The 17621-nt window shown below is 37.2% G+C and overlaps 4 protein-coding genes across 4 annotated transcripts; 3 read left to right on the top strand and 1 right to left on the bottom strand.

Moving 5' to 3' along the window:
* Nucleotides 1-2890: 2890 nt before the first annotated feature.
* Nucleotides 2891-3654, bottom strand: LOC104109169 (uncharacterized). The gene is made up of 2 exons (XM_070193493.1): nt 3645-3654; nt 2891-3597 (listed from the first exon to the last, which is right to left on the bottom strand). The coding sequence occupies exons 1-2, from the start codon at nt 3652-3654 to the stop codon at nt 2891-2893; spliced, it is 717 nt and encodes a 238-aa protein (XP_070049594.1).
* A 5246-nt stretch (nt 3655-8900) lies between these two features.
* Nucleotides 8901-11175, top strand: LOC117279818 (uncharacterized). The gene is made up of 3 exons (XM_070193492.1): nt 8901-9886; nt 9987-10004; nt 10539-11175. The coding sequence occupies exons 1-3, from the start codon at nt 8901-8903 to the stop codon at nt 11173-11175; spliced, it is 1641 nt and encodes a 546-aa protein (XP_070049593.1).
* A 902-nt stretch (nt 11176-12077) lies between these two features.
* On the top strand, nt 12078-12696 carry LOC108947366 (uncharacterized mitochondrial protein AtMg00810-like). The gene is made up of 2 exons (XM_018775219.1): nt 12078-12386; nt 12496-12696. The coding sequence occupies exons 1-2, from the start codon at nt 12078-12080 to the stop codon at nt 12694-12696; spliced, it is 510 nt and encodes a 169-aa protein (XP_018630735.1).
* Nucleotides 12697-14208: 1512 nt separating this feature from the next.
* On the top strand, nt 14209-16286 carry LOC104109166 (CBL-interacting protein kinase 5). The gene is made up of 2 exons (XM_009618392.4): nt 14209-14952; nt 15054-16286. The coding sequence occupies exons 1-2, from the start codon at nt 14508-14510 to the stop codon at nt 15995-15997; spliced, it is 1389 nt and encodes a 462-aa protein (XP_009616687.1). The 5' UTR covers nt 14209-14507; the 3' UTR covers nt 15998-16286.
* The last annotated feature ends 1335 nt before the right edge of the window (nt 16287-17621 follow it).

Here is a 17621-nt window from a genome sequence, read left to right as displayed (position 1 = left end):
TGTTCCAATTACCTTGGTTTCTAGAATTCCAATTGCCTTGATTATTCGAAGGTCTCCATTGTTGTTGACTAGGGCCTTGGTAGTTTTTTTTTACTCTTGAAAGTTGTTCACATATTGGACCTTTTCTTCTTGATCATTGTAAGAATCTCCTTGATCAAACTCACTATCAACTTGCATAAAATTGTCCACTCTTTGTTGCACTTATGGACTTCTTGTTCTTTTCTTGTTTACCATCATATTGACTCCTTCCATAGCATTGACTTGCCTCAGGTTTTGCACTTGTTGAAGTTGAGCCTTTGCCAATTGATTCATGATAGTTTTCAACTCGGCTATGGCTTTCTCATGGTCATGTAACTCTTTATGAAGAAGAATCACACTTGGATCACCTTGTGGAACATTGGCTCTAGATTGCCACGCCGATGAAGTATCACACATCTCATCCAAAATATCACACGCCTCCGCATAAGGTGTAGTCATGAAGTTCCCACTGGCAAGTTGATTCACTACACATTGGTTGGTGGTATTGATCCCCCGATAGAAAGTTTGTTGAATTATGTTCTCCGTCATATCATTGTTGGGGCACTCTTTCACCATTGTCCTATATATTTCCCATATCTCGTGTAGTGGTTCATTAGGCTCTTGCTTGAATGCTAGAATTTCATCCTGAAGAATGGCCATGTGCCCGAGAGAGAAGTACTTTGAAATAAATTTCTTCGCTAGTTCATCCCAAGTATGAATGGAATGATTTGGAAAACGTTCCAACTAATCTAAAGCTTTCCCCCGTAGAGAGAAGGGAAAAAGCCTTAGCCTCAAAGCATCCTCGGAGACATTTGTTTGTTTGCTCCCCCAATATGTATCAATGAACCCCTTCAAGTATTTATATGCATTTTGACTCGGTGCACCAGTGAAGAACCCTCGTTGCTCGAGCAAAGTGAGCATTACGTTGGTTATTTGAAAGTTACCCGCCCTAATATGTGGTGGGACTATAACACTTGCATACCCTTCATTTGGCAACACCCGGTGTGGAGCCGCTCGTGGTGGAGGTGGGGGTGGAATGGGTACAATGTTTTGAGGCGGCCGGCCTTGTCTATTTGTTTGAGGTTCAATAGGGACCTCATCCATTGCATCATCATCAACATCCACATCTCCCACGGCTATGTTTCTGAGCTCGTTGTTTGCCATGATTGCACTTAGAATACTTACACGTTAGTAACAAGAAAGGAAAAGAAGATATTACAAAAACACACCTAAATATATAGCTAACACCGTTTTTTAGCTCCCCGACAGCGGCTCCAAAAATTGGTCTCGACTAATTTTCACTCCTCTATTTGAGGATATGAAAATGGTCGATGCAATAGTAATACCCAACAAGGAGTCGGGGTCGATTTTCCACAGAGATCTATGAATGGGTCTTAAAAATATATATTACAGTGTATGAGCTTGAATTATCTCAAATTGCACTTCCACAAATTTGGGTTGTTTCTACGTCTAATTTAAACGAAGACTACAAACTAAGAATTTAAACTTTGAAAGTGTTTTTGGTTGTTTTTCAAATGTTATGAAAGGCCTAGGGCTATGACCTTCACCTAGGTGTTCGCCTAATGGGTTGTAAACTTTAAAGCTTAATTTATTGGTCGAGGTGTATTATAGCTATCAACACCCAAGTACCCACTCAATACCTCTTGGTCAGAGAGTGATTTTTCTCAATTTGGCTTTCTCAAGTCCAAATGGGTATTGAACAGTTGATGATAAGCTCAAGTCGGGTTTTACTATCTCTAGGTTCAACCCTTTAATTGGGCTTATCAATCCCTCGATTTACCCAATTTCTTGCTAGCCAAGTTTTCCTAGACTAAGTCTCTCTTTCTCAAGTAGAGACCAAGTCAAATAGGCATGAAATAATATTTGCAACCATTAATACTTCACATAAAAGCAAGAACTAGGCTAGATAATTAACACCCAACCATAAACAAGCAATAAATCAAACACTCATTAAGTTTACATACTAGGGTTGGGTCACAACCCTAGTAAAAATCTAGGTACTCATGCTTTAATTGGGAGAAAAAGAAGAAGAAGAAGTGATAATTAAACTCATATTGATAATTAAAATTATGAAATCAACATTCAAAAAGCTCAAAATAGCAAAAACTACTAAAAAGAGTTAAAAAAAAATGTCTACTGCAGTTGTTAATGTCAAAACTTGACCTAAAAAAATGAAACTCTTCTATTTATACAGTGCTGGAATTTTCGGACAAAAATACCCTTCCGGAGGTTCTACGGCCGCATATTTCCATGTGCGGTCCGCACTTTACTTCAGCCTGACAGGAACGGAAACCTGCGGCCGCACTTCTCTCTTTCTATGGTCTGCACATTTTTGAGTGCGGCTGCACATTGCTCTTCTGCGGATCGCACAAATGTGACTGCGGTTGCGTAGTTGTTCTTCTGCGGTTGCATAATAATTGTGCAGTCCGCACTTCTGTTAAACTTGAGATGCAAGTTCTCTAAATTTTTGCTCTTGCCCAGGTTCTTCGGCCGCACATGTCATGTGCGGACCGCACTTTGCACTTGTCTCTGATAGGCGTTTCTTCACAATCTGCGGTCCGCACTTTGAGCTTCTGTGCCTGTTTGTGTCCTTGAGTTCAGATCACTCCTTCTTGAGTTGGATTTCATATTGGGGGCTCATTTTTCACTATTCCTGCAATTAAGCATATTTCATCAGTTTTCGGGAACACAATTAAATGCTTTTGGACTAAAACAAAAATAAAAGGTGCTAATAAGTAGTCAAAATTATCACTTATCACGTATGCTGAATATTTCCCATGGTGTTGGGAATTTAATTACTTGGTATAGACTGGAGGGGTAGCTCTCATGGGATGTATCCATGGTCATCCCACTATGGCGTTGTACGCAGTTTCCTGATCCATGATGTGGAATTCGTCTCCAGAGTCACGCCGCCGACCAAGATGAGGAGTAAAATTTTCCCGGATGTCTGCTCAACTACATTATTAAAACTGGTTAGCGTGATACAACGCGGCACTATCTTATCCTCGAGTCTCATTTGAGTAAGGGCTCGGGGGTGGATAATGCATGCTCCACTTCCATCGTCCACCATGATGCGTTTGACATCGGTATCTAAAATATGTAAAGTAATAATGATAGCATAATTATGAGGAAAAGTCAAACCGTCGACATTCGACTCGTCGAAGATGATACTTTCTTCGAGTTCTTCGTACCGTTCGTAGGTGATAAACTGCTTGAGCTTGTGGGTAGTGGTAAACTTCACGCCATGGATAGAGGCGTCGTCGTCGCCGCCGATGATTATGTTGATAGTACTAGCTAGCGATGGCAGCTTTGGCAGGCCTTGATGTTCACGTCCTCTAGCGGAGTTGGTTCTCCCCTTATCGCTTAACAACTCTTTAAGGTGCCCTTGTCGTAACAAGTTTACAACTTCTTGTCTGAGGGAGATGCAATCTTCTGTTTTGTTCCCACGTTCCTGGTGGAACTCACAGAGGGCATCGGATATTTTGGTGTTCGGGTATGATCTCATCTTCGGCGGCCACTTCACCTTTGTTCCGAGTTTCTCAAGAGCGTAGACTATTTCTGTAGGTGATACATAAAAATTATGAGCAGATAATAAGGGGGCATACCTCTTTGCATTTTGGTGAGTTCCCGTCCTTGGCCGGAATATACCTTCTTTATAGTGGGGGGAGGCGCGGCGGCCGTCCTGATGTATGGTTGGTGTCGTTCCCTGTTGGGCCGCAGAACCGGGTGATCTTTTCTGGTGTTGTCTCTTCATTCTTTTTTGGATTTGGCTTGTACCGAGGTTAGCCGGTGAGTTGGTTCATTGAGGTTGTCCTCGTCTACTCGGACCTCGGCACAATAAGCATTATGGATTTCATCCAAAGTGGTTGGAGGATACTTCACCAATCAGCTCAACAGTTTTCTAGTTGCTCTTGAAATATCTCTACTCAGCCCATTTTGGAAAGCTGCGACCACCATCCCTTCAGATACGTTCGTCAGAGTCACCCTTACTCTGTTGAACCGGGCGAGGAAGTCCCTTAGTCCCTCTCCCAAGGACTACTTAATAATGAATATGTTGTTTACTCTTGCTTCACCTTCTTGGCTTCGGCATGGGCGGTTACGAACTTATCAGCCATTTTCTTGAAAGTTTCTATGGAGCGGGCTGGTAGGTGTGAATACCATGTTAATGCCGCTCCCGTAAGAGTTTCGCCAAACTTCTTCAGCAAAATAGAGGACACTTGTTCCTTGGCGAGGTCGTTGCCTTTCACGGCGGTGACGTAATGAGTCACATGATCCTCAGGATCGGTCGTTTCGTCATATGTCCTGAGGTAGGGTGGTATTTTGAAGGTCTTTGGTATGCCATGCGGGCTGCATCATCATTGTACGACTTCTTTACGAACCTACCGGCGTCCCTTTTTGGCAGCAGCTTAGGAGCTCTCGGTATCTTGTTGGCTCGTTCTTGGTGTTCTTTCATCTGGTCTCGAAGTGCCTTTTTTCATTCTCCATTTCTTCCATCCTCTTTAGAATGGCAGCGAGGGCATTGTCACCTGTACTGTTAGTAATATTGTGAGTTATACATGTCGTTTGAGGGTTTGGTCGTTTGCACTGCTCATCTGTTTGTTGTATCATGCAAGCTCTTGCGGTTTCTACAGTCATGCCTGGAGCAGGTTTGTTGAGGACGCTTGCTAGCGTGTCGGTCATCCATACTTCGAGGAGTTTTTTCATAGTTAGGGGCGTCCTTTCTTCTGCAGACGTGTAGGCCCCTTTTTCCGTTGGGTTTTGTTATGCTGTAATGTGAGGGAGGCGACCTCTCTCGCCTAGGGGATGCGTTATGTGTCATGTCCTCACCTACTGTTTCTTTCATTGATGACATTCATGAGGTTGGTTGGGAAGTCACTTGTTATTTTGTCATTTCTTCTTGGTTACTTGCCATGTAGGGTTTTGTATGCACAAAGAAAGGAGATCTCGGGATTTTTGATGTTAGTGACTTGCGTTAATTGTAGATCTAGAGGAAACTACAAATTTAACTAAGATCAAGTCCCCACAGACGGCGCCAAATTGTTTGACCAAAAAATATAGATCTTGGTTCAACTAATTAAATTTATATAAATGAAGGTTAATTTTAGCTAACAATAATATCCCAAAGATGGAGTTCTCGAAAGTACAATAAATACTACGTAAGTATATTTTGATAGCAGCGGTAGCATACAATCAATACTCAAAAAATCAAAGGCAATAATGTAACATTAAATATCGATGAATAGCAATAAATGACATTTAAGTAATTAGAATAAATGAGTCGCCCAAGAAAGGATGAAATCAGTGAATGTTCTTTTTGACAATGATGAGTGATGGACAATCCTTTGAATATCTGAGTTATTCTCGGATCTAGTGGAAAAGTGTAGACAAGAATCTTAGTGAAAATGTGATGTTTGTATACTTGCAATGAAATCCGATTCTCTCTCTAAAGTCAAAGTGTATTTTTACAATATGAATATCACATGTCCCCTATTATTGTGTCTTTTTTTATTTATAGGGAACATGTTCCTAAAAAACTCTAATAGTACAAGTGCAGAGAATATCCACTAGAATATTCTCTTTAATGTCATATCTTTAAACTAGCCGTTATAACTCTGTCAACAGTACTCGACCTCGGCCTTGATCCTTGTTGACTCCTCGACCTCAGCCCTTGTTAACTCTTCGACCTTAGCCTTAACTCTTCGACCACAGACTTCGTCGCTTCTTGGGTCATTTCGACAAACGACGACCTTGGAACGTTTTCCCTTAGATATTCTAAAGATAGACTTTGACCCATAATAGTTAAACCCAATTGGCTTCCTAACATTAGAAATAGAATCAAACAAATAAAGTATTATAAGTTGGTAATCCAGCACAATAACTAACAAGGTAAAACTTGCATTAAAATCAAAGCTAACAGCATCTGGAAAACTAAAGTAGGAGAATAATATACTAACAAAATAGGATTGGTAAACTAATAATTAGTTAAGCAAAATCTGAACTAACGTAACTCTACATTGATAACAGCCTCGAATAAATTGTGGCGTAACGTCGTGAGATATTCAATATCAGCCTACTGATTTTACTGGCCGGTGTCCACACAAACCCTAAAAACAGAAGGCATTAATAGTGACAAAGATCATTCACTAGGCTAGCATTAGACATTAGTCCACTTCACTTTCCTTCAGCCACAAACTAATATATGTATCTAATTTTTATGGTACGTCTGCATGGTCGTGCATGCTACTACAGCATGATACATTATTGAGGAGTCATATGTCAAGGCGGTTACCAGATGTTGACACACCTATTCTCCAATTATTTTATACCAATCTGTGTACACATGCTATTGGTCTAGAAGTAATTTATTGATGCGACTATGATAGGTATATTTGGGTGTTTAAACAAAATAGTATTACCTTTGATCCATATTATATAGTACTCATTTTTTATGATGTTCGCACAGCTTTTAAGAAAGATATTTATTAGCCTTAATCATAAAAGCATTTGTTTATGCTATTCTTATCTCTCCTTAACGTCTCACTAAATAAAAAAGTAAGTGTATATCTTTTATATTTCTACAACACCGAATATTTGGAACAAATTCGCGATTAATATTTACGACCGGAAGGAATACAACTGATGACAGCATGGCCTCCTAAGTTAAGCGAAATAGATAAATGGACAGTCATGAATCTTGCTAAGAGTTTAGGCCTTGCATTTCCATGGATATTAGTTTAATATCGTATAGGCAATAAACACTAAAAGGACTGTCGCGATTACCCTAATTAATCGACATTAAACTGCTCAGGTCATCACTATCTTTGCTATATATCTTTATCATGATTCCCTGATTTGGCTGGGGCATACGAATTTGTCCCTCATGACTAAAGTAGTTTTTCATAAAGTTGGAAACCTCAGTGTCTATAGTAATTAAATGTCTTAAACTAGTTACAAAAATTTATATATTTAACAAATAATATAGCAGCACACCTCCTCTCAACTGATAAATACGGATTTGCGGGTAGTATATTTTGTAATTTACTTTAAGATATAGCTGTTCTATCAAGAAGACGCGTCTTTGGAAAATTATATCCTATACATATGTGCTTTAGTTTCTTGTTTGAAATATTATTTAAAGTTTAATCACGTACGCTATACGTTGAGGCACATGTTCAATTTAAAAATGTACTTAGAATCGGAAGGAATATTGAACAAATGAACAAAATATCAATTTCACATGTATTAGAAGTATTAACATTTTATAATAATACCTAAAACCAGTTGTCCATCTCTAATATCTACGCAATTTTCTGTCATATGGACCTATCAGACGTAAAAGCACTTGCAAGAAGCACATGTGAAACTAGGAACCGAATTACAAAATGAATATGGATAATTTATACATTTCTTTCGAGCACTACAATAATTGTTATCAACCTGTTTCCCAAGTTTTTTCTCCACCACTAACTTCTTAGCAGATACCCGTCCGATCAGGCATTAAAAGTGACCCGCACGATACATTTTTACAACTTTCATTAGAGTTTAACCGGGGATGAGTTTATAGTTATAGTTATAGTTCGGTAAAATCAATATTTTGGTTTAAACTTTGTATTTGTATTAAGAAACTCATATATATGAGTCATTTCTTATAATTCAGTAAGTAAAAGGGATTTTGATTCAAGGCCCATAAACTTAAATCCTGAAATTAGGTACCTCTAATACAATCCAAAACCGATAAACTTAAAATTCTGAATTTATGTACCTCTAATTTAACTTCCATATACTCTATCCATCGCAATTTATGTGGCGATTTACGGATTTCGAGAGTCAAACTTTAAAATATTGATAGTGAATTTTGTTGGCTAAACGAGACACAAGCTGATGACTGACCCTAGTTAGCGAGTAGACTTAACTGTAGTTAGGTTGTTAAATGTATGGTTTGGTAGTTAGAAGTTAGTTATGGTTAGGTTGTGAGGTGGTAGTTATTTACTGTATATATACAGTGCACAGTGAATGGAAACTAACAGATTGCATTTCATTTCTCTCGATCTGTTCTTCTCCTCTCTCAAATTCTCTCTTCATCTAAGCTCAACTCTCTCTCTCTCTCTCTCTCTCTCTCTCTCTCTCTCTCTCTCTCTCTCTCTCTCTCTCTCTCTCTCTCTCATTGATAGCCACGGCAGCTAATATGGTATCAGAGCCTCCAGCGTAGATCTACATCGCAACTCTAGTTTCGCTCCAGTCGTCTCTGAAACTTCAATTCAACAATTTCTGGTTGAATTGTCTTAGAGTTCCTTTGAACTAGAAGTAGCTAGGGTTTGTGAATTGAGTGGAAATTTTTTATAATTGTTCACTACAATTGTTTTGCGATTACTTTGCTGCTAGAAAATGGCGATTAGAGATGAGTCGAGTCCCTCGAGTGGTGTACCTGCTCATCCGACCACAGGACATAGTGATTTGGGCACATGTACCACAAGTTTCCCAACAATCACCCATTGTTCTTACAGCCAACAAACACTCCAGGTAGTACGCTGATATCTCTTCCGCTTACTGGATCTGACAATTATGCCCTATGGAGTCATGCTATGAGAATTTGCCTTTTAGGTAAGAGAAAATTAGGCTTTGTTGATGGTCGATATCCTAAAACTAGGTTTGAACCTGAACTATATGACCAGTGAAAAAAGGTTAATGTTGTTGTTTTATCATGGATCATGAACTCTATTAGACCAGGACTATTGAGTAGTGTTTTGTATGCTTCTGATGCTCATAAGGTTTGGGAGGATCTCAAGGAAACATTTGATTAAGTCAATGGTTCTAGAGTTATATATCTTCATAGAGAAATTCATAGCTTGACCCAAGGAACCATGACAATTGCTGACTATTTTTCTAAACTGAAATATTTGTGGGATGAATTTGATGCACTCATGCCTTGTCCTGGTTGCCCGTGTCCTGAATCTAAGAAATATTCTCAGCATTTTGAAGCTCATAGATTAATGCAGTTTCTGGTAGGTTTAAATGAAACCTATGCCCAAGCCAGAAGCCAAATTATGATGATGTCTCATGTGCCTAGTATCAACAAAGCGTATTCTCTGCTTGTTGATCAAGAAAGTCAGAGAAGTCTTGCAACCTGTCAGCAGTCTATACTAGTTACTGAAGGGATAGAAAGCACAGCATTGTATAGCAATATAGGAAATGGAGCTTCAGGTGGTAACTACAAATTCAAGAAAAGTCAGGTTCAATGTGAATATTGTCATTGCAAGGGGCACATCAAAGAGAATTGCTACAAACTCATAGGATATCCACCTGACTTCAAGACCCAGAGGAAAGGTCCTGCATCTACCCCTAGTCTGTATATCAATGGTGCCTCAGGTGTTGACTTTACTGCAAGTGATACTACTCACAGGAACACTCAACCACATTGTGAACTCACTCAAGCCAATGCTGTTTATCAACAAAACAAAGGAGGATATTCCTGTGTTTATCCACAGCAGCAGGCTCCTAACATTGTACCCCCTCCTCAGTCTCATTCAACTCTTGCTTTCTTTACTAAGGAACAATATCAGCAAATTCTTCAGCTATTGTCAAAGGGGAATGAGGAAGCTCCAGGATCATCTAGTAGGTTGGCTGCAACATGTACTCTGACTTTAATGACCAACTTTGTCAATAAGAAATGGATCATAGACACTGGTGCTTCAAATCATACGACCTCTAGAATTGACATGCTTAATTCACACAGTTCAATTAACAAAGGAAATAAAAATATAGTTCACTTACCAAATGGAGAGATGGTGTATGTTACTCATAAAGGGGAGGCTACTATTCTTAAAGATCACACTATATCTAACATAATGTACATACCAGACTTTAAGTACAACTTATTGTCAGTGTCACAACTCACCAAGGAGCTACAGTGCTTTGTTGGCTTTTTCCCTGACTTCTGTATTTTTTAGGATCTCTACAGTGGTCAGGTGAAGGGGATTGGTAGGGAGATTCATGGACTGTATATTCTACAATGATAAGGTCTTCAGAACTCCTCAACACAGTTTGCTAGAAGCTAAGATGTCTCAACACAGTTAATGTATCTTCTGATTCTGATCATATTTCTAGCTATAGTACTACTACTAATTCTAGTTCTTTCTCTTCTAGTAATTTGTGGTAAAAGAGATTAGGTCATGCCCCTGTAAATATAATAAAAAGGCTCAGTGTAATCAGTGATGTGACGGCATGTACTCATGAACATTGTTATCCGTGTCCTTTGGCTAAGCAATCAAAATTGTCCTTTCCTCTAAGTAATTCAACTACTAAGTCTGTGTTTGAATTAGTGCATTGTGATATTTGGGGCCCTTATAGGGTGCCAACTTATGATGAGAAGAGATTTTTTTTCACTCTAGTTGATGACTACTCTAGATATACTTGGATATTTCTTATTAACTCTAAGTCTCAAACTGTAGTAGTGTTGAGAGACTTCCTAGTTAAAGCAAAAAATAATTGTTCTCTACTAGTGTAAAGTACTTGAGAACTGACAATGGAAGTGAATTCTTTAGCAATGAATTTACATGTATGTTAACTACTCTTGGGATCATGCATCAGAGTTCTTGTGTTTACACTCCACAACAGAATATAGTTGTGGAAAGGAAGCATAGAACAATCCTAGAGATGGCAAAGTGTCTCAGATTTCAAGCCTCTATTCCTCTAAGATTCTGGGGAGAGTGTGTCACTACAATTGTCTATCTTATCAATCGACTTCCTTTTAAGGTAATTGGGTACAATAAACCTTTTGAGGTACTCTATTTACATCTTCCTTCATTGCATCACTTAAGAGTCTTTGGGTGTTTGTGTTATGCATCCAGTCCTAAGGTACATGACAAGTTTTCACCTAGAGCAATACCAACAGTTCTCATGGGGCATTCATCCACTCAGAAGAGATATATCCTATATGATCTTTCCTCAAGAACCTTCCTAGTCAATAAGAATGTTATATTTCAGGAAAACATCTATCCCCTTAAGCACATTAAACAAGTCGGCAATCCTTTATTTCCTGTGCTGGAGTTTGTCCTTGTTGCTCTTGACAACTCAGTTACCCCCTACTACAGCTCCTTAAAATGTGACACAATCCTCTTCAGCAGCCTCAGAAGATGATAGTATGTCTAATCACTCTCATATTCCAAACACAACTGCAATTCCAACTACAAGTGAAGCTCTTGTAGTTGATCCTCTAAGTACAGAAGAACTTAGAAAGTCTTCTAGAACCAATAGGCTTCATCTGTGGTTGAAGGACTATGTAGTTCAGTCAAAAGGGTCCAAATGTACCTATCCAATCTCAGCTCATGTAACTTACTCAAATATATCTCCATCCTACTGTCAAGCTCTATCAGCTTACTTTACATAACTCAGCCTCAATCATTCTCAGAAGCAGTCAAAGATCCTCAGTGGGTGAATGTCATGAAACTTGAGATAGTAGCATTAGAAGACAACTACACCTAGAGTATTGTGGATCTACCTCCTAGAAAGAAGCCTATTGGCTGCTGATGGATATTCAAGAGCAAGCATAAAGCTTCAGGGAAGATAGAAAGATTCAAGTCCAGACTGGTAGCCAAAGGACAGGCTTAGACTACAATGAAACTTTTTTACTAGTAGCTAAGATAGTGACAGTTAGATCCATTATTGCCCTTGCAACTTCGAAGCAGTGTCTCATATATCAGATGAATATGCATAATGCCTTCCTCAATGGTGATCTCCTAGAGGAAGTCTATATGGTAATTCCTTAAGGGTTTTCTAGACAGGGGGAGAATCAGAAGGTCTACAAACTACACAAATCTCTATATAGTATCAAACAGGCTCCTAGGCAATGGAATTTGAAACTTACTGAAGCTTTGGTGGTAATGGGATTTAAACAAAGTCACTATGACTATATCATATTCACCAAGAAGGTTGCAGGTGACGTAGTAATAGTTCTGGTGTATGTAGATGATCTATTGGTTACTGGAAATAATCCAAATCTGATCAATGACACTAGGTGAAAACTGCAGCAGAGGTTCAAGATGAAAGATCTGGATGAGTTAAAGTTCTTCCTTGGCATTGAATTTGCAAGATCAAATAAAGGCATCTTTATGTATCAAAGAAAGTATGCTCTTGAGCTAATTGCTGAGGCAGACCTAGAAGGAGCTAAACCAGTTGGTACTCTACTAGAATTGAACCAAAAACTTATAACAGTAAAGTATGATGAGTGTATCAAACATAAGGAATCAAGTGAGGATAAGCAACTTGAAGATCCCAGCAGCTATCAAAGATTGGTTGGAAGATTATTGTATCTAACTATGACCAGACCTGATGTTGCCTTTGCAGTACAGGTATTAAGTTAATACATGTACTCTTCTAAAGTATTTCATATGAAAGCAACTTTAAGGCTAGTAAGGTATATCAAAAAAACTCCTGGTCTAGGATTGATCATACCTACAGGACATAATGAGCAACTCACTACCTACTGTGACTCTAACATGGGGAGCATGTATAGAAACAAGAAGATCAGTCACTAGGTACCTAGTCAAGTTTGGAAAGTCTTTGGTATCCTGGAAGTCCAAGAAGCAGAATACTGTCTCAAGACAGAGTCTGAGTTTAGAAGCATGGATGCTTATACAGCATAAATCACATGGTTGGTAGGCTTGTTTAAAGAACTTGGAGTCAACATTCAGATGCCAGTAAATATGATATCAGGCAGCAAAGTTGCAATACAAATAGCAGCTAATCCTATAATTTCATGAGAGGACAAAGCACATCGACATCGACTTAGAGAAAATAATCAGCCAAGGACTGTTACAAACTGAACATATACATACAAAAGATCAGCTGACAGATCTGTTTACCAAGAGTTTAGGGAAGGCACAACATGATAATTTACTGAACCAGCTTGGAGTTGAGAACTTATTTAGAGTATCAGCTTGAGGGGGGTGTTGGCTAAACGAGACACAAGCTGATGACTGAACATAGTTAGCGAGTAGACTTAACTGTAGTTAGGTTGTTAAATGTATGGTTTGGTAGTTAGAAGTTAGTTATGGTTAAGTTGTTAGGTGATACTCCCTCCGTTTCAAATTAGATGATGTACTTTCCTTTTTAGTCTGTTCCAAAATAAATGACATATTTCTAAATTTAAAAATAATTTAACTTTAAATTCTTTATTTTACCTATTTTATCCTTAGTGAGAAACTTTTATAACCACACAAATGTCATGGCCCCACAAAACTTTTACCCCTTAAGCTTTTAAGACCACAAGTTTCAAAAGACTTCTTCTTTTTTCTTAAACTCCACGCCGAGTCAAACTACCTCATCTAAATTGAAACGGAGGGAATAGTTATTTATTGTATATATACACAGTGCACAGTGAATGGAAACTAACATATTGCATTTCATTTCTCTCGATCTGTTCTACTCCTCTCTCAAATTCTATCTTCATCTAAGCTCAACTCTCTCTCTCTCTCTCTCGTTGATAGCCATGGCATCTAACAAATTTGAACATAGATTCTTTAATTTTTTTTCGAATAAAATTTACATATCAGAAAACTATGTAAAAAGTACTATATGTCACAATAATTAACAATTCAAAATATATAAAAGACATATGAAAATTTTACGATCTAACAAAAACTTGTTTGACTCTTGAAATTCGAACACCGCCATATAAATTGGGACGGATGAAATATACAATATAAGAATTTTTGGGGATCTAAACATACTCCCATTTAAAACTTTTAGCCAGTTACACGTGGAAAAAAATTCTGAAGTTACATAAATCCATATAAAATTTTAAATACATTGAACCTTAAAGATTGTAACATGGACGAAATTTTGAAAAAGAAGAAATATTATGTTTTCAACTTAAAATTATGTTCCTTGCACTCTGTGGATATAAGTAGTGCATGTGGACCTCCCATGAAGCTACATAAGTTTGTCTTTTCATTTATTTGCAATAATAATAATTACATAAATTTTTTAAGTGGATTCTAAGAGATGGGTGATTGAGGCATGGGAGAAGAGAAAGGAAAATGAAAGGTGAAAATTGAATGGTGCATCTTGAGATATGGTCATATCTCAACTAACTTTCACCAATTTTCCCAAAGTAACCTATGGCATCAAACAGAATGAGATTACTGCATTTATTGCATAAATTTTGTCCATACCACTGGACTTTCCCCAATAGGCATTTCCTCTAACCCTGCCACAAAAACGGCAAGGTTTTTGGCCTCTTTTCCCTTGTCTCCTCCATATCCTTTAAACTTCAATGTTCCAAAATTTTCGAGTAAACAAAAAAAGGCTCCTTAATCCATACTATAACAACTACGCTTTCGTCTCAAACAAACTGGGATCCCAATTTGTAACCCTTACGGATTGTGAGGAAGTTTTATTAGGCGCAATGGCGACGATTCCCCAACAATAAATAATATTTTCTCTATTGTAGCGCCAATCTCTTCTCCAAGATGACAACGAAGAACGAGAAGAAAGGCAACATTCTGATGCAAAGGTATGAGATTGGGAAATTGTTAGGCAAAGGCACATTTGCCAAGGTTTACCATGCAAGAAATCTCAAAACTGGCGAAAGTGTTGCTGTAAAGATCATTGACAAGGAAAAGGTGATGAAAGTTGGCCTAATTGATCAAATCAAACGTGAAATCTCCGTCATGAGGCTAATCAAACACCCAAATGTTGTCCAGCTCTATGAGGTTATGGCTAGCAAAACTAAAATATATTTCGCCATGGAATATGTGAGAGGTGGTGAACTTTTCAATAAGGTTGCTAAAGGCAGGCTTAAAGAAGATGCAGCTAGAAAATACTTCCAACAATTAATCGCTGCAGTTGATTTCTGTCATAGCCGTGGCGTCTATCACCGTGATCTCAAGCCTGAAAATCTCCTCCTCGACGAAGGTGTGAAGAGCATCTAAAAAGAGCAAACTTTTATCTATTTAATTATGTCCTTTAATTTAAGTCGCACTTTTAATTTATTTACTTAATTATTTCTTCCACAGGTGGCAACTTGAAAGTATCTGATTTCGGGCTGAGTGCATTGTTAGACTCAAAAAGGCAAGATGGTCTCCTCCACACAACCTGTGGAACACCAGCCTATGTTGCCCCTGAGGTGATCAACAAGAGAGGTTACGATGGCGAAAAGGCTGACATTTGGTCATGTGGAGTTGTTTTATTTGTTTTGTTAGCTGGTTATCTACCATTTCATGATCAAAACCTAATGGAAATGTACAAAAAGATAAGCAAAGGGGAATTCAAATGTCCACAATGGTTCCATCCTGAGGTAAGAAAGCTCCTCTCAAGAATTCTTGATCCAAATCCAAGTTCAAGAATCACCTTAACTAAGCTCATGGACAATTACTGGTTCAAGAAAGGTTTCAAACAAATTGATAAAACCACAAATCCAGGGAAAGAGCAACTCGAATCCCCTCGTAGCGTTTTGGATATTGAGGACCATAATTCAGATGGAGAGGGACCTTCCAATCCAAAGAAAGATCAAGATTCAACAACAATGAAACCTACTTGCTTAAATGCATTTGATATCATTTCTCTTTCTCCTGGTTTTGATCTTTCTGGATTATTCGAGAAAGAAAAAGAAAGAAAATCAGATGCTCGATTTACAGCGAAAAAACCAGCTTCTATTATTGTATCAAAGCTGGAGGAAGTGGCTTCAAATGAGAGTTTTAATGTGAAGAAGAAAGATGGGACAGTGACAATGCAAAGTATTAAAGAAGGGAGAAAAGGACAGCTAGCTATTGATGCAGAGATTTTTGAGATTACACCTTCTTTCCATGTGGTAGAAGTGTCAAAAAAATCAGGAGATACAATGGAATACAAGAAATTCTTTGATCAGGGATTGAAGACTTCTCTTAAAGATATAGTTTGGACATGGCAAGGTTGTGATCAGCAGCAACAGCAAGTTGATCAAAATCAAGAAAGAAATTAATGATGTATTATCCTTTTGTTTGTTTCCGAAATAATTTCTTTCTTTCTTGTCTTTTTTTTTTTCTTTGTTTTTTGGAGGGGAGAGGGAGAAAGGGGTGGGGTTAATTGGAAGTTTCCTGCATATATTTTCTCTGTTTTTTTCCTTGTTTTGATTGATATATATAGATATTTTTGACTGAAGTTGGAAGGCAGCTGCTTCATTAGAGTATATTGCACAGATCTAATAGGGCGTAAAGATCTGAATTGAATTTAAAAAAAAAGGAATGATGATGAAGCAAGTTATCCTTTTATCTTTTTTTCTCCCCTTTTTATTAGCTTTTCCTAATTTCCTCTGCTTTTTCCTCATTTTTGCCTCCAAAACGAAGGATAAATAGTGTTGGAGTGACACTATTCATCTCCTTCATTACTATTCATCATTACTTTATTATTATTTTTATTATTTAACTCTTTTAATTTATCTCTTTATATATACCTAATTATATTTATATAATATCTTTATAATATTAATTTTACATCTTAACTTTGGAGTATAATTTTGATAAATTAATTTTCGTACATTTATTATTTATATGTAAAATCACCGGTTTGAGCAATTTTTAGCTCGACACAAATAGATTAAGGACAAAGATGCTCATTTTGCACTTCGTAATGCATTAATAGATTATTTATGGGAGCATACTAGAGGTGAAAGTTGAATATTTATGTAATATTTAATCCGAATTTTATCATAATATAATATGTATTTAATTATCTTGTATCTCAATGATTTCACTTTTATTTGAATTATCCGTTATTATATATAATCTATAATATTTGCTTACAAATTATATTATTTAAAAATTTATGGTATAAAATAATTTTATATTAAATTATATGTGATGAATATGTAAAAAGGAAAAAAAGATAGAATTTCTTTATTAGAAATAAGAAAATAAAATTTAAACAAAAAATAATAATATAATATTGAAGAGAGAAGAATATAAAATGGAATATTCTTTTTTGGAGTAAAAAATGGAATAATGATTAGAGTAACTTTACTCCATTTTGGAGGAGAAAATGGAGGCAGGGGTGGAGATGGCCTTAGTGACTAGAGTATAGTTCGAAGTACATAAACAGATGTGTCATCAGTTACAAGACTATATAATATAGAGGAATTTTCATAAACCATTACTCCCTTCGTTCTAATTTATGTTAACTTATTTGATTGGGCACGGAATTTAAGAAAAAATGAAGACTTTTGAAATTTGTAGTCTTAAACAAGTTAAAAATGGGCTCATAGTATTTGTGTGGTTATAAAAGTTTCTTATTAAGGGTAGAATTGTAAGTTTAAGCTAAATTGTTTCCAAAATTAGAAAGGGGTCATTCTTTTGGAAACGGACCAAAAAGGAAATAGGTTCACATAAACTGGAACGAAGGGAGTATTATTTAGTGGTTATTAACTTCTTATAGCTGTCATATATATCATTATTTCTTATAGCTACTATTCAGTTATTACGATAGTGTATTCACATGTATTCGTGCTGTTGTATTCATGAATACAACAGCAAAAAGCGCCTAAAATCATGGCAGTCCAGCTGTACACGCATGTATTCACATGTATTTGCGCAATGTATTCATGAATACAA

The sequence above is a fragment of the Nicotiana tomentosiformis genome, chromosome 2 (assembly GCF_000390325.3).
Source record: "Nicotiana tomentosiformis chromosome 2, ASM39032v3, whole genome shotgun sequence".
NCBI lineage: Eukaryota > Viridiplantae > Streptophyta > Magnoliopsida > Solanales > Solanaceae > Nicotiana > Nicotiana tomentosiformis.
This window is presented reverse-complemented; position numbering and strand designations above follow the sequence as displayed.

What these genes read in the sequence shown, in the direction of transcription:
- LOC117279818 (XM_070193492.1), top strand. Translation starts at nt 8,901, where the DNA reads ATGACAATTGCTGACTATTTTTCTAAACTGAAATATTTGTGGGATGAA.
- LOC108947366 (XM_018775219.1), top strand. Translation starts at nt 12,078, where the DNA reads ATGAAAGATCTGGATGAGTTAAAGTTCTTCCTTGGCATTGAATTTGCA. An exon ending in ATGTTGCCTTTGCAGTACAG is followed by an intron (nt 12,387 to 12,495) that starts GTATTAAGTTAA and finishes TCATACCTACAG; the next exon opens with GACATAATGAGCAACTCACT.
- LOC104109166 (XM_009618392.4), top strand. Translation starts at nt 14,508, where the DNA reads ATGACAACGAAGAACGAGAAGAAAGGCAACATTCTGATGCAAAGGTAT. An exon ending in AAATCTCCTCCTCGACGAAG is followed by an intron (nt 14,953 to 15,053) that starts GTGTGAAGAGCA and finishes TTTCTTCCACAG; the next exon opens with GTGGCAACTTGAAAGTATCT.